Below are 16,512 nucleotides of genomic sequence, written 5' to 3'. Positions count from 1 at the left end.
TGCTATTGCTCCAGCCCCCTTGCAAACTCTTAACACTATCTCTTATGACCAAATACTATTAGGGACTTGGAAGAAAGGAAAAGGAACATTTTTCTCATCACAGAAAAGTAAAGACTAAAAATTCATGTGAATATTTAGTCTCTGGAATGGGGTAATTCTAAAAAATAATTTATTTCAAAAATACTAGGGTAGATGGGCCAGTGAGGTGGCGCTAGAGGTAAGGTGTCTGCCTTGTGAGTGCTAGCCAAGGAAGGACGGCAGTTTGATCCCCTGGCATCCCATACGGTCCCCCCAAGCCAGGGGCAATTTCTGAGCACTTAGCCAGGAGTAACCCCTGAGCATCAAACAGGTGTGGCCCCAAAAATCAATATATATATTAGGGTAGAGATTCCCAGACCAAAAATAGGATGCAATGATTCCTGTATATAGAATGGCTAGAGAAGACCATTTCTTTTGGTGAGTGTTTCAGAGAAATATGCAGTTAAGTAATGCAATGAATAAATGAGTAAATGAATATTTCAGACTCTATGAACTATGAGAGAAATCATAAAATGGAAGGAAGGTAGTTTCTAAAAGTACTTGGACAGGGGAATGGTCAACAATCACAAATGACAATACCAGTTAATTATGCCTCAGGGGAAAATTCATATACATGAACTATAGCTCTTCTCCCAAAAATGTTTTAAACATCAATTATAGATGAAATATCTGGAGGCAACTAACATGCTTATTTTGAATGTGATATCAAAACTTAGTTCTAATTAGAGACATTTCAAGTATCTATAAGGGAAAGACAAGTATCATAACTAGATTTTTATATTATTCTTTACATTCTATCTATTTAAAACAAAACAAAGAATGCCCCAGATGATCAGAGCTATTGTCCAGCTGCTCCTCAAGAACCATTCTTTACTCTTCTATATCTTCTTTTGGCACCAGAGAATCATGAAGATTGCTTCTTGAAATCCAGCAGGTGACAGAGAAGATACACCATGGACAGGTCCAATTGGACATCTTCTGGGTTAGGTTTCATTCTCCTGGGTCTCTCAGGCCACCCAAAACTAGAGAAAACATTCTTTGTGCTCGTTCTGCTAATGTACCTATTAATTTTATTAGGCAACGGGGTCCTTATATTGGTGACCATCCTTGACTCACGCCTACACACACCCATGTACTTCTTCCTGGGGAATCTCTCCTTCCTGGACATCTGCTACACCAGCTCCTCAGTTCCTCTCATTTTGGACAGCTTCCTGACCCCCAGGAAAGCCATCCCCTTCTCAGCCTGTGCCGTGCAGATGTTCCTCTCCTTTGCCATGGGGGCCACAGAGTGTGTGCTCCTGAGCATGATGGCCTTTGACCGCTATGTGGCCATCTGCAACCCCCTCAGGTACCCTGTGGTCATGAGAAAGACTGTCTATGTGCCCATGGCTGCCGGTTCCTGGGCAGCTGGAAGTGCAACAGCAATGGTGCAGACCTCCCTGGCAATGAGACTGCCTTTCTGCGGAGACAACATCATCAACCACTTCACCTGTGAGATCCTGGCAGTCCTGAAGTTGGCCTGTGCTGACATCTCCATCAATGTCATCAGCATGATTGTGGCCAATGTGATCTTTTTGGGCATCCCAGTTCTCTTCATCTCTTTCTCTTATGTGTTCATCATAAGTACCATTCTGAGGATTCCCTCAGCAGATGGGAAGCGAAAGGCCTTTTCCACCTGCTCTGCCCACCTCACTGTTGTGGTGGTTTTCTATGGAACCATCCTTTTCATGTATGGGAAGCCCAAGTCTAAGGATCCTTTGGGGGCAGACAAACAGGACCTTTCAGACAAGCTCATCTCCCTTTTCTATGGGGTGGTGACCCCTATGCTAAATCCCATCATCTATAGCCTGAGGAACAAGGATGTAAAGGCTTCAGTGAGGAACATGGTGAGTCAGAAATGTATCTCCTAGTGATTGGTGCTGGAGAAGTTCCAATGACACTCTTATATCACAAATCAGAGGATTCTTGAAGGACCAATTTCATGAATATTTGCATGAGTAAATCTAATTCCATGAAATATAATAAAATAATGTAGAAAGACCCTATGCACACAAAGCATAAAGTATGTCTTTTTAAAAACATTATGTCTTAAGATGACTCAAAAAATAGCTCATAGTTATTCTCTGTATGGTATTGAACAAACTGATGTCAAGTGAAGCAGAGTAACAGTTAAAAGTTAATATTTAACTCATAAATAGCTCCTGTCTATAGGTAATTACAATTTCAATTCAGTTGCTCATTGGCCAATTTCTTTGATTTTATATATAAGAAAGTCCCTTAGTGTTACATTTTCTTTCAACTCTTCCAAATTCATATTAAATAATAGAAGTACTTGTAACTTTAACTTATTGCTTCTTTGTTCTTATAGCCATATTAATTCTTAAAATTCTTTCTTTGTTTTCTCCCTATGTCTCTACAATTAATGCCTCTTACTTCACAATAAAGTTAGCAAAAGAAAATCATTCATATCCTTGGGGAAAGTGGAGGGTAGGCATTGTGGTAAATAAATGCAAGTGTCAGGTCTTCATTTTCTTTTTGAAGATGCATTTATCCATGGGTCTTTTCTTAAATAGTATTGACCTTCCATGGGTCATTAGAATAATTTAGAAAATAATGGCATCAAGCAAATCAAATGCTTTCTATTAACCATATAATCTCACGTAAGCAAGTAGTGCTCATAACTTGTTTTACTGCTAACGAATCTTCAAATCCATATAAGGATCATAGGGAGAAGCAGATGAATCTAAGAAATAATTAAGAACTATCCCTAAGATTATTGAATAATCCAGACCATTCTTTTTTGTTTTATTTAAACACCTTGATTACACACATGATTGTGTTTGGGTTTCAGTCATGTAAAGAACACCACCCATCACCAGTGCAACATTCCCATCACCCATGTCCCAAGTCTCCCTCCTCCCCACCCGACCACTGCCTGTACTCTAAACAGGCTCTCCATTTCCCTCATACATTCTCATTATTAGGATAGTTCAAAATGTAGTTATTTCTCTAACTAAACTCATCACTCTTTGTGGTGAGCTTCCTGAGGTGAGCTGGAACTTCCAGCTCTTTTCTCTTTTGTGTCTGAAAATTATTATTGCAAGAATGTCTTTCATTTTTCTTAAAACCCATAGATGAGTGAGACCATTCTGCGTTTCTCTCTCTCTCTCTCTCTCTCTCTCTCTCTCTCTCTCTCTTTCTCTGACTTATTTCACTCAGCATAATAGATTCCGTGTACATCCATGTATAGGAAAATTTCATGACTTCATCTCTCCTGACAGCTGCATAATATTCCGTTGTGTATATGTACCACAGTTTCTTTAGCCATTCGTCTGTTGAAGGGCATCTTGGTTGTTTCCAGAGTCAGACCATTCTTAATAGTTAGCAATTAAGAAGTTTGGGTAAAAGAAGAAAAATTTAAAGGCCTCTGATACTTTTTTTTTTTGGGGTGTCACACCTGGCCACGCTCAGCGGTTATTCCTGGCTCTGCACTCAGAAAGTGCTCCTGGCAGGCACAGGGGACCATATGGGTTGCCGGGATTTGACCACTATCCATCCTGGATCGGTTGCTTGCAAGGCAAACACCCTACTGCTATGTTATCTCTTTAGTCTAGTGAGAGTTAACAAAATAAGCAGATTTGCTTAATTATTGCAGGACAATTCTAAGTAGTCTTTGAAGAATTTAAGAAGCTATTGAATCATTAAAACAGGGATAGTCTATTACAGAGAGACTAAAAGAAAATCTGTGTGGGGATAAGAACATTTTCTTTTCCGTTGTTGTTGCCATTACTTTTATTGTTTCTGTGATGGTCATGGTATGCTTGGTGGAGCCATGGGTCACCATTGCTTGAGTGGGTTGGGTAGGGGGCCATGGGGGCCATTCTGTGCTGGTATTCAAATCTAGGCTTCACACATGCAAGTCAATTTCTCTATTATTTGAGCCACACCCCAGGCCAAATAATATTTTCTTTCCTTTTATTTTCTTATACATCATTTAGAGCACTGTGATTTACAATATTGTAGAATTATATAGTTTCAAGCTGGAGCAATAGCACAGTGAGTAGGGCATTTGTCTTCATGCAGCTGACATGGGATCGATCCTCTACATCCCATATTGTCCCTTGAGCCTTCCCAGGAGCAATTTCTGAGTGCAGAGCCAGGTATAATCCCTGAGCACTGCCATGTGTGGCCCAAAATACAAATTTAAAAAATGATAAAGTTTCATGCATACAACATTTCAATACCACATGATCCCCTAGAGTGTCCATTTCCGTCCACCATTGTCTCTGGGTCACCTCCACACCACCTCATAATTTCAGTTCTTTTTTTTTTTTTTTTTTTTTTTTTTTTGGTGCACCGTTCCTGGAGGTACTGCAATACCAGGTCGATGCGTGGAATGGACGGAGCAAGCTCCTATTCCAGTTCCTAGTGCCAAAAATCCATTTAATATATTGTCGTCGGATAGACAACGTATCAGATATTAAACTGATAAGAACAGATACTACACTTGATCTTAGCCAAAAGGTCGAGAAGCGATCAGTTCTTTTTTTTTAAATTTTTTAAATTTTTAATTTTTAATTATGAGAACAAAGATACAAAAAAAGAGGACAAGGTAGTTACAGTGGAAGAACAATCACCCATAAACAGAATTCTCAGAAGTCCCCTTGCTGATATCTTAACTTTGAACTTTCAGCCAAAGAACATTAAGAAAAATAAAACAGAACCCATGTACAATTACTTTGTCCCTCAGTCCCCAGATTGTAATACATAATATTTCTTAGCAGCACACAAAGCAATCTAAAGCCATAAAACTTATGTAACTCCTTAAACATTGAAGGTCGAGTACCTTTTTACATTTCCATGCACATGCATATTAGTTTAAGTTAAACTCAAAAGTTTAAATGGGTTGTTTTTCTTAAGGATTAGAATCAAAGAAGCACAGTAAAAACGGTGTTAGAGTGGTAATTATTGTTTGCATAGGACACCAAAATATGAGGGACATGGAAAGGAAAAGTCTTGGCCTAAATACAAGGAGACCCTACCCCTGAAGTGTCCTGGCATAAGACCAACTCTAGGCTCCAGGCAAACTAGTTAGTCCAATCCAAGTCATTGTCTGTAGTGCCAATACACTTTTATTTTTCACACAGTCTCTGTTGTTGGTATCATGTTTCTGTATTAAAGATCCTGAAATCTGCATATTTTTTTTTTTTTTTGGTTTTTTTGGGCCACACCCGGTAACGCTCAGGGGTTACTCCTGGCTATGCGCTCAGAAGTTGCTCCTGGCTTGGGGGACCATATGGGACACCGGGGGATTGAACCGCGGTCCATCCAAGGCTAGCGCAGGCAAGGTAGGCGCACCTTACCTTTAGCGCCACCGCCCGGCCCCTGAATCTGCATATCTTACATTGAATCAGGATGTGGATAGTCCTCTCGTTTCACCTCACAATTAAAAGGCAATGCAGAGAGCCCTGTCCTGTAAGCAGGTCCTTGTTGTTGTCAAATCTTCTTAGTGTTAAGGGAAGTCTCTTTTGAGCAGGTAGATGTCAGAGCAGCGGTAGGGTCTTCCCTGGTAGAGGATTGCTTCCAGGTGTTGTTATAAAAAACCTTGGATGTTTTGTAGATAGCTTCCCTGGTTCAGGGGTGAATGGAGAATGCCCATTCTTCTGAGGCCTGTGCCAGGTCACATAATTTCAGTTCTATAAGTTAAATTTCAATTTTTTTGACCATTTTCTATATCCATAACACAATTTTTATATTTTATTTACCACATATCACATGGATTATGCAATTTTCTCTCTCTTTTCAGCTGACTTTATGCAGCATAATACACCATTCATTTCTTTACATATTGTGGCAAATTGTGTGCTTTCCATTTTTCTTGTAGTTAAGTAGTATTTCATTTTGTATATAGACCACAACTCTTTATCCAGTAATCTCGTCTTGAAAACTTGGCTTTTTCAGTTTCCAGAACTTGGGTATTATTGGTATTCTTTTTTTTGGGGGGGGGTCACACCCGGCAGTACTCAGGGGTTACTCCTGGCTCTACGCTCAGAAATCGCTCCTGGCAGGCTCAGGGAACCATATGGGATGCCAGGATTTAAAACACTGACCTTCTGCATGCAAGGCAAACACTTTACCTTCATGCTATCTCTCCAGCCCCAAGAATTTGGGTATTCTTAATAGTGCTAAATGTGAATAACTATAGGAATAAAATGTTTTTTTTTAAATGGTGTTCTTTTTTTAATTTTGTTTTTGGGTCACACCCGGCAGCGCTCAGGGGTTACTCCTGGCTCTGCACTCAGAAATTACTCCTGGTAAGCTCGAGGGATCGTATAAGATGCCGGGATTCGAACTGTATGGATTCCTTCTGTATGCAAGGCAAATGCCTTACCTCCATGCTATCTCTCCCGCCCCTGAAATGGTGTTCTTGAGCCCTTGGATTGTATGCTAAGAAGTGGAATTGCTTGGTCAGATGCAAATTCAACAGTTCTATTCTTTGGGGTATGTGTGTGTGTGTGTGTGTGTGTGAAAAAAGGAATAACATTATTTGTAAAGATAAAAAGTTGAGGTGAACATGGTAGCACAGCTGTAGGGTATTTGCCTTGCATGCAGCCGTCCAGGGATGAGTTTGATCCTCAGCATCCCATATCTCTTGAGCCTTCCAGGAACAATTTCTGAGCACAGAGATAGGAGTAATTCTGAGATCTGCTGGGTATGGTCCAAAACCAACACCCCCCCCCAAAAAAAAAGAAAGAAAAGATGAAAAGTCTAGGGATAGATAAAAGACAAATAAGAACCAATGCAAGAGGTCTAGAGCAATAACACAGTGGGGAGGGAGGGTGCTTGCCTTGCATGCAGCTGACCCAGGTTCAATCCCCAACATCCCATATGGTTCCCCGAGCACTGCAAGGAATGACCTCTGAGCACAGAGCCAGGAGTAACCCCTGAGCATCGCTGGGTGTGGCCTAAATTTAAAAAAATTAATGAAGGATAAAAAATTCCTTTCATGGACATAACTTTTTTTTAAATATACTATATACTCGAGTATAAGCCACCCCCCTTAATTTTACCTAAAACTGCGAAAATGTAGTGACTCAAATATAAGCCGAGGTGGAAAATGCAGCAGTCACTGATAAAGTTTATAAATAAAAATATATACCCAGAACAATTACAATTAATTGAAGGCTCAGTAGGTTAAATGTTTTTCAATATTTATTGCTGAAGAAAAACTGTAAACTAGCAACAATAACTTTAAAACTTTAAATAAAGTGCAGAAAACCATAGCTTAACAGGTAATCAAGCTAAATCACAAAGGTTAAAATCTTTCTACACTGGATTCCTCCTCCTTGTCTTCTATATGTCCAAACAGAGCTTCAACTGTATCTGATGTGAGGGTATCAGCATAGACATTGTCATCATCACTGAGTTCGCAGATATCATCATCACTGCTGTCGGTCTCATACAAAGCGCAGAATATTGTGGGTAAAAGAATTCATTGACATACAGTTCAGTTCAGCCGCCTACCTCTTCAGCTCAGCTGTGACCTGTGTGTGAAACTGAGCTGAAGCACTGTCCCTTCTAGCAGACAGCAGAAAACGACTAGAGACTATGTGCATTTGATTCCGTGTGCACGCAAGGAATTCTTGTGCAATAAGAAGAAAAAGTCTTGCCTGTGATAATAGCTCAGGTCAAAACTAGGGCACAGAGATGATGGAGTCTGACACTCTGACCCCCAAAAGCACCAGCAATATAATGTAGCACCATTTCTTCTTGCAAAGGCATACTAAAATGGGGGAAATTTTACTTATAGAAACAAGCTCTTATCTACTAGGGATAAAAACTCACACATTTTACAATACGGGGTCCCTCCCACCTTGAATATATGTCATGTGGTACCAACTTAGACTCCATGTAATTAGACAGCAACCATCCAACCCCGAACCCTAGATCTCAGACATAGAACTGACACAGTTCTTTGCAACAGCTCCATCTGGGACATTCTTAATACTGCTCTGACACCAACATGTGCCACTTTTGATATGATATCCTGACAATGAGGAAATGGCAACAACTTGGTCTAAGAGCAGGTTGTCTTACCTCACCACTTAAAGATAAGATGAAATCAGAAGACACGTCATCCTTTATACTGTGCAAAAAGCCAATATTGCTAACTACAGAAAACTGACTGTGACAACCATGATTGGGAAGAACTTATCCTGGAACCAATAAAAAAGACCCTATTCTAGGCTTTGGCCTACAAGCTGTAGAACAACCAAGATCTCTAATTCCAGAGGTATGATTGAGACAACTGCAACCAAGTAGAACTTCTAGAAACATAATGAAAGACTCTATCCTAGGCTTCATTCTAGGATCTGTGCAAAGACCAAGATCACCAACTACAGAAGACTGATTAAAACAACAGTGATGGAACAGGACTTATAGAACTGTAAAGAAAGATTCCATCCTACACTTCATCCTTTGACCTGTGCAAATACCAAGATCTCTAGCTATAGAGGCCTGATTTTATCACCCACAATGGAGCGGAAAGTTTCCAGACACCACAAAAGGACCTAGCAGAGAGTAAAAGAATATATACAGAGCCTGTAGTTATTCCCATGACAGTATACTTCAAGGGCAGAGAAACCCTGTATCTCTTAGGGCAAGGGAAAATTTCCCCAATATTTACTGTGCCTATGCAAAAAAAAAAAAAAAAGCACAAATTAGTTTTTTTTTTGGTTTTGTTATTGCTGTTTGTTTTTTTTTCCTGTTTTTTTTTTCTGCTTTGTTTTGTTTTTATTTCAAGACCAAGGTTATTGTGTGGTTGTTGTCTTTATTGCTGTGGTTCTTTTTCGTTTTTTTTGTTTGATATTTTTTTGTATTGTTGTTATGTTTTTCTCCCATTTTCCCTTTTTACTCTTAAATTGATATTTATAGCCTCTAGAACAGTGGTCCTCAAACTATGGCCTACAGGCCACATATTGTATTTGTATCTGTTTTGTTTCTTCATTGCAAAATAAGATATATGCAGTGTGCATAAGAATTCATTCATAAGTTTTGTTTTTACTATAGTCAGACCGTCCAATGGTCTGAGGGACAGTGAACTGGCCCCCTGTTTAAAAAGTTTGAGGACCCCTGCTCTAGAAGAACTCTTTTCATTTTTTGCTTGTTTGATTTTTACCCCATTTTATTTTTTTTTCTTTCCTTCAAACATAACCACATAACTTGAACCATCTTATTCTGCCTTACAAATTGAGGGGGAAATAATGGAGGGTACCAAGACCAAACAATCGTCTGAACATTAAGTAGACATAAAAAACAATCAGACTTAAACACCAAATCCAAAGCCAATGACAGGATCAATACCCAATCTACAACAAGCTAGACACAGAAGGGGCCACTTATACTAGCAGCCCGAGGGGCAAAGGAGGGGGGATATGCGATGCATGCTGGGAACAGGGGTGGAGGAGGACAACGTTGGTGGTGGGAATGCCTCTGGTTCAATGTCACTATGTACCAAGAATATTACTGTGAAAGATTTGTAATCCATTTTGGTCAAAATAAAAATTAATATTAAAAAATAAAAAATATATTTAAAAATAATTTAAAAATTAAAATTTTATTAAATTTAAATTTTTTAATTTAAAAATTAAAATTTTATTAAATTTAAATTTTTTAATTTAAAAATTAAAATTTTTTAATTATTTAAAGAACCATGATTTACAAAGTAATTGATAGTTGAGTTTTAAGCATATAACATTCCAACACCAATATCACCATCAGTGTCAATTTATATTCCTGCCTCTTTGACAGGCTCACTACAAAGTTTAGTAATTGCAGCTTAGATCTCATGTTTTCATTGTTGTTGAGTCTGTGTTTTGGTTTTATAACTATACCACTCTCCCCCATCACCAACATTATCAAAGCACCTATTCCTGTTTTCTCATTACTTCCCTTTATCATCCTCTTCATTCTATCGTGATTTCTTTCCTTCTCTGGCCCACTCCCTTCTAGTCCCTGGGATCAAGAGTGATCTAGGCATCCCTCTTTACTATACTACATTTCTTCATCCAGTTAGTCTATGTACCAGTTAGTCTCTATACAAGATAAGTAAGATCATCCTGCGTTTATCTTTCTTCTTTGACTTCAACATATCTTCAAGGTCCAACCTGGTTGCAGCAAAATGTTAGATTTTTATCATTCCTTTCAGCTATATCATATTCTATTGTGTTTATATATACCATGTCTTCATAATCCATTCATCTGTTGTTGGACATCTATGTTGATTCTATCTCTCAAATGTTGCATTTATTGTTGCAATGAATAATGTTGACATACATCCTTTTGAATGAGTATTTTTATGTCCTGAGGGGAGATACTCAAAAGTGGATTGCTGGGTCATATAGCAGCTAAATCTAAGTTTATTGAGGACTCTCCATACCATTTTTTACAGGGAGTGAACCAGACAACATTCCCACCAACAGTAAATGAGTTTATTTTTCACCACATCCCTGCCAGCACATATTGTTTCTACTATTTTGATATATGCCATTTTCACTAGTATGAGATGGTATTACATTGTTGTCTTGATTTGGATTTCTCTAATGATATATGGTGCTGAGCACTTTTTCATGTGCTTCTGGCAATCCACTTATCTTCCTCTGAAAGTGTCTATTCATTTTTCTCTCTCCATTTTTTGAGAGGGTTCTTGAAAATGATTTTGTTGTTGATCTTTAGGAATACTTTATATATCCAGGAAATCAAGCCTTTATTGATGTGTTAAATGGAAATGTTTTTCTCATTCAGCAAGCTATCTTAATTTTTAGCCTGTATTTCTTTTGCCATGCAGAAATTCTTTAATTTGATGTAGTTCCATATGTTTCTTTTTGATTGTGTTGTATGTGCCAGTGGTATAAGATCATTGAAGATGTCTTTGAGGCTCAAATCTTGGAGCATTCTGCCTATATTTTCCTCAATGCACTTTATTGTTTCTGATAGGATCTCTAGGTCTTTGATCCACTCTGACTTGACTTTTGTGTAAGGTGTGAGATATGGATTGAGATTTAATTTCTTACATATTGGTATTCAGTTGTCTTCAAATCACTTGTTAAACTAGTCATAAGAGCTCTACAAAACTCAATTCTAGCATATAGCTCTCCCAGGGAGAAGTGGATTGCACAGTATGGAGTTGATATAATGGGGGGGGGTGTTGCTCTATGGCTAGGGGCATACAGAGTGGGGGAGCAGCTAATTCTGTTTCTGCTGCTATTGCACATCTGTCCTGGATGTCTAGGACTCTGTTCCTATGATCAGCTGTGTGGCCAGAGACCTGGGTGAAACTTCAGAAAGCCTGTATCTGGGCAAGTTTTCTGGCTGGTAGGTGTGACCCCTAATTGGTTGAGGAGGGGGCAGTGTGGTCCCTGGGGCTGCAGGTAGGGCTGCACCCTGTGTACCTACAATTACAATTTTAAATTGCTTCGGGATTAGCACAGACCCTGCTGGCAATTGCCTCTTTGCAGCTCCCTTCCCTGCTGATGCCAGTATGCTCCAGGGATTTGAGGAGAGGCAAGTCTTGGGCCATGGGGGCAGTTTTCTACATGCAGAGTCTGAACTGGCACACAGGCAGCAGACACAGCTAAGAAGAAGGACTGTAGTGAAATGACACCAGGTTAAAGTCCCCACAAGATTTAGGCGGGAAGAAAGAGGGTCTCCAAGGTAAATAAAGTTAGTCAGGAAAGAGTATGGAGGGAGTGAGGGACTTCCCTGGCATTCAGGGCCCAGGACAGAAGGAGAGTCTGGGTGCAGGAGAGAGGAGACCTTCCAGCAGAATGCAGGTAGAGGTGTCTGTGTCTTTGCAGAATTCTTGCAAACTCAGCTTGAGGCCTGCCTCTATACCTTCATGTCTTCCAGAAGCCAGAGCCAGCACCATCAGGGTTTGCTGTTCCACCACAATTGTTGGAATCCAGAACTATCAGGGATTGGTGGGGACCTCCATCTCCATCCAGCAGAGATAGTCAAGAATGGACACTAGAGGACAAGAAGATGAGGTGCTGGGCAGGTCTGTGGATTTCTCATTGTTCTCTTAGAAACACTTCACTCCCAATAATGGTTCACTGTGTTCAGTTCAATGTGAAGAGATTACAGCCAGCGGAATCTCTCACCTATTTACTGAGCTCAATTTTTTTCTAGTCACCCAATCTATACACATTATTTGCCTAATTGAGCTCATAACAAGCTGTAGTTTCAAATTCTTCCTTTTAATAATCATCTAGTGTAATAATATTATAGTGTGAAAAAAGCCAACATAGCTTATATGTCTAATATCCTATTGGACATGACTTTTCTAGGCTTGTGCCAGTGGCCATTTGTTGGACCTAATTTCGCAGTATGCTGAAATTGTTGTGGTAAGTACTAATTATCCCCTCTTACTGGCTCTGGCTGTGTTTCTTTCCCGTCTTTAAGCCATACCAAGCCATGATCGAGGCCTATTCTCTGCTCTGTGTTCACTCTCAGCGGTGCTTAGAGGACAATGGAATATGGGGGATGAAACAGAATCTTCAACATGCAAAGCGTGTGCTCGGCCTCTCAGTGCTGGTGGTTCTTTAGAATTGTTCCTAAGAGGTGAAAATGCTGAAGTGCAGGGAACATAGGATTTTCAGCTCTCCGCCCTTTTCAGGCAGACTGCTCAGAGAGGCCATCTGAGGGACTGAGAGCCAGAGTTCCCTTTCATTATATTATGCTGACTCCTCTTTCTCAGCTTACTATAGGCACCAGAGTGACACAGAAAGACAGAACCCAAGAAAACCAAGCGTATGGGACAAGATGAGGCCAGCTGTATAGAGTGTTGCTGCAAAGGTAAAGGCCCCTCTCCCATATCCCTTTTCCTATTGTCTCTGCCCCACTCCTACAGAGTCACCCATATCACAGCTCCCGGTTTTCTTTATCTGAGCTGCCTTCAAAATTGTACATAAGAAATTAAGAGTCAGATTTTTATTATCTGTCTCTTGCATACATGCACAAATTCACAGACACATGTGCACACAAGTATGCTCACATAGGTTAACACAAGTTGTTCAGGGCAGAGTAGGTACAGGGCAGCAGCAAGTTCCACAGCTCAGGTCTCAGCATGCTGGTTCTACCCTCTTGGTTGGCTCATTCCAATGAAACCAACTTTATCTCAACAACTTTCACATGACAGGAAGTAAGCCTTCCTATGTGCTGCTTCCCTGCAGGTTAAATCCTGTGCCTCACGCATGACCACACCCTGTTATTTCTGGGCAGTAGCATCTGCCTATATGTATTGTCTGAGGATAGCATATCTGATATTCTCTCTCCATCCAGAGTGTCCCTTCCATGGCCCTTTTACTATGTCTATCCATGTTATTATTGAATTGTGTTTGTAACATGACTAACATTTCCTGTCAACGAATTGAAGGGACACTGGGAGGAGCATAAGATTAGAGCAGAGGCTCAGGGCTAGACACCCATAATGGGTCTTCAGTGAGCCAAAGAATGGGGGGAAGGGGCACAGAGGCAAGAATAGCAGTGAAGTCTGAAATAGGTCAGGACAGTGGGTCTCTACTGGGCACAGATCTTGAACATATATTCCTTTCCTCAAGTAAGTTTTATTCAATAAAAACTATCTTGCCCGACTTAAAAAAAAAAGAAAAAGAAAAGAAAAAAAATGTGAAGCAAGAGGAAAGAACAGCTATTTGGTGATTAGACTTAGAATTAGATCCTAAAATCCAATCCAAGATCTATTATTCAAACTCTATAACAAATTTTTTATCTCTTTAGAACTTTGGATACCTTGTCGTATTTGAATAACAAGATACTTAAATTAAAAAATTCAAAATATCCATGGAGGTTTCAAAGATAATGTCAGAGAATAGCTCTCTCTGATATTAATTAATCACCTCTTATTAATTAATTAATATTAATTAATTATTCACCCTGTCCTCCATACTATGTCCTCTGCCATTGAGAAAGAGTTAGATAAACATCGCCAATGACACTTGTTCTGTGTAATAAATGGGGTTGCTTAAGAAGTAATCTTAGTTGTCATTGAGCCTTTTCCAAAGGCTCATTTCTACCCATGTGAGGATTATATACAAATTCCTCCCAAGTAGAATCAAAGTTTAAAGGTGCTTAGGTGCTTGCTAGCTTTAACAATAGGACCATCTTGGGGGTTTACTCTGAGAATCTAGGAAAACTAAGGTTTTATATTTATATTTATTAAATTAAAAGGAAGAATTGTTACATTTTGTAGCCATTGTCATGATGCAAAAGCACCGTTTTCCTTGACCTGGAATAAGCTCTGTTACATTGAAATCCTGTCTCTCACCAGTTTTCCAGGTCAATTCCTTCTCAGGGCTTTGCACATTGAGAGGATTTAGCAATATAAAAAAAAGTCCCCTGTACACAGCTGCCCTCAAACCCAACACTGAGCCATTGTAAACTGAATATCAAATCAAATCTTTTCTCATGTTGAGCTAAGGGTACCACTACTACCTTTCTCTTAAGCACATACATGCTCCTCAAATTCAGTAGAGACTTGACCTTGTACTGGATGCCAGGGACTTCTCTCAAAAAAGTTTGGTAAACTCTGTGCTTAGCTCCTGACAGAGGGACTCTCACATGGAAGAGGACAATCAGACTTCTCCCATGCTTGGGTTCATTATCCTGGGCCTTTCAACCCATCCAAAGTTGGAGAAACCTTTCTTTGTGCTCATCCTGATGATGTACCTGATGGTCCTTCTGGGAAATGGGATCCTTATTCTGGTAACCATCCTTGATTCCCGTCTACACACACCCATGTACTTCTTCCTGGGGAACCTCTCCTTCCTGGACATCTGCTATACCACCTCCTCTGTTCCATTGATCTTGGATGGTTTCTTGACTTCTCACAAGACTGTCCCCTTTTCAGCATGTGCCATGCAGATGTTCCTCTCGTTTGCCACAGGATGCACGGAGTGTGTGCTCTTGAGCATGATGGCATTTGACCGCTATGTGGCCATCTGCAACCCCCTGAGATACCCTGTGATCATGAGCAAGGCTGCGTATGTACCCATGGCAGCTGGCTCCTGGGCTCTTGGCAGTGCTGCATCTGTGGTGCATACATCACTGGTAATTCAGCTGCCCTTTTGTGGGGACAATATAATTGACCACTTTGCCTGTGAACTCCTGGCAGTTCTGAGGTTGGCTTGTACTGACATCTCCATTATTGTCATTAGCCTGGGTGTGAACAATGTGATCTTTCTAGTAGTCCCAGTCCTGTTCATCTTTATTTCTTATGTCTTCATCATCATTACCATCCTGAGGATCCCTTCAGCTGAAGGAAGAAAAAAGGCCTTCTCTACCTGCTCGGCACACCTCACTGTGGTCATGATCTTCTATGGAACCTTATTTTTTATGTATGGGAAGCCCAAGTCTAAGAACTCACAGGAAGGAGGCAAGGAAGACCTTTCAGACAAGCTCATTCCCTTGTTCTATGGGGTGGTGACCCCCATGCTTAACCCCATCATTTATAGCCTGAGAAACAAGGATGTGAAGGGTGCTGTAAGGAACCTGGTGAGTCAAAAATGCTTTTTCCAGTGACAAGTAAAGGTCCCTGGAGTTCTCACCTACAGGAAAGAAAGGACTTAAAATCATTGTAGATGCCATTCAAAAGCCAGGTCAAGTTACTGGACATGTTCTTACCCTTCAGTCTATTCTAAGGAAATTTTAAACTTTAGAATATGCTTCTGAAGTTTTACCAATGTCTGACAACATCAACAAACTCTGGTTATTAAGTGCTCTAATTAATTGTCCAGGGACATTATGATGACACCCTACCACAGGAGACAGCAGGCATTGGAACAAACTGAACAGTCCTTATGCTTCTGAGCTGTGGAGTTACAGGAAGCGAGATGGCTCTTGCAGCAACTGCTTGGCTCTTAATTAGATTTGATTCAGCATCAGAGGAACTCAGTGAAAGTGGAAACTTTAATTATGGGATTTTGTTATTAGATTCAATTTGCATGCAATGCTAGGCTGAGACAAAGACAAACTTGTGGTCTAAAGAGCTTCCAGATGGGAAAGATGATTTTAATAAAGAGAATTCATTTCAACTACAAATAAATTTAGGCTATTTTTTGTTGCTGACAAACACTTTCCAAAACACTCTAGTAAATTATATTAAACTCAAAAGGAAATTTAGAGTTTGAATTTCACATTAATTCTAGAAGTTTCCAATAGAATAGATAGTTTCACCTACAGAGTGACTATAGATAATGGCTAATGGTAGATAGAGAATGGATAGAAGAAAATAAATAGGAAAAGTACTAAATATATTTATTTTAAGGAAAAATTTGGGACATTTTTCTTTTTGTTTTGTTTTTAACATTTATAAACTTATTCATAATACAGTTGTTTCTAGCATTTAATGTTTCAACACCAATCCCACCATCAGTATAAGTTCACCAATGTTCCCAGTTT

At 39.7% G+C, this 16,512-nt stretch overlaps 2 protein-coding genes and 1 non-coding gene across 3 annotated transcripts; 2 read left to right on the top strand and 1 right to left on the bottom strand.

Annotated features, from left to right (window-relative positions):
* The first annotated feature begins 992 nt into the window (after nucleotides 1-992).
* On the top strand, nucleotides 993-1,949 carry LOC126009409 (olfactory receptor 13C7). Its single transcript, XM_049773812.1, has one exon. It carries the CDS (start codon nucleotides 993-995, stop codon nucleotides 1,947-1,949), a length of 957 nt encoding a protein of 318 aa, XP_049629769.1.
* Nucleotides 1,950-4,385: 2,436 nt separating this feature from the next.
* Nucleotides 4,386-4,576, bottom strand: LOC126033696 (U2 spliceosomal RNA). Its single transcript, XR_007504487.1, has one exon. It is a non-coding gene; the product is annotated as a U2 spliceosomal RNA (small nuclear RNA).
* Nucleotides 4,577-14,673: 10,097 nt separating this feature from the next.
* Nucleotides 14,674-15,633, top strand: LOC126009398 (olfactory receptor 2S2-like). Its single transcript, XM_049773805.1, has one exon. The coding sequence runs from the start codon at nucleotides 14,674-14,676 to the stop codon at nucleotides 15,631-15,633; it is 960 nt and encodes a 319-aa protein (XP_049629762.1).
* The last annotated feature ends 879 nt before the right edge of the window (nucleotides 15,634-16,512 follow it).

The sequence above is a fragment of the Suncus etruscus genome, chromosome 1 (assembly GCF_024139225.1).
Source record: "Suncus etruscus isolate mSunEtr1 chromosome 1, mSunEtr1.pri.cur, whole genome shotgun sequence".
NCBI lineage: Eukaryota > Metazoa > Chordata > Mammalia > Eulipotyphla > Soricidae > Suncus > Suncus etruscus.
Note: the sequence above shows the minus strand (reverse complement) of the source record. Positions and strands in the feature narration are given on the sequence as shown.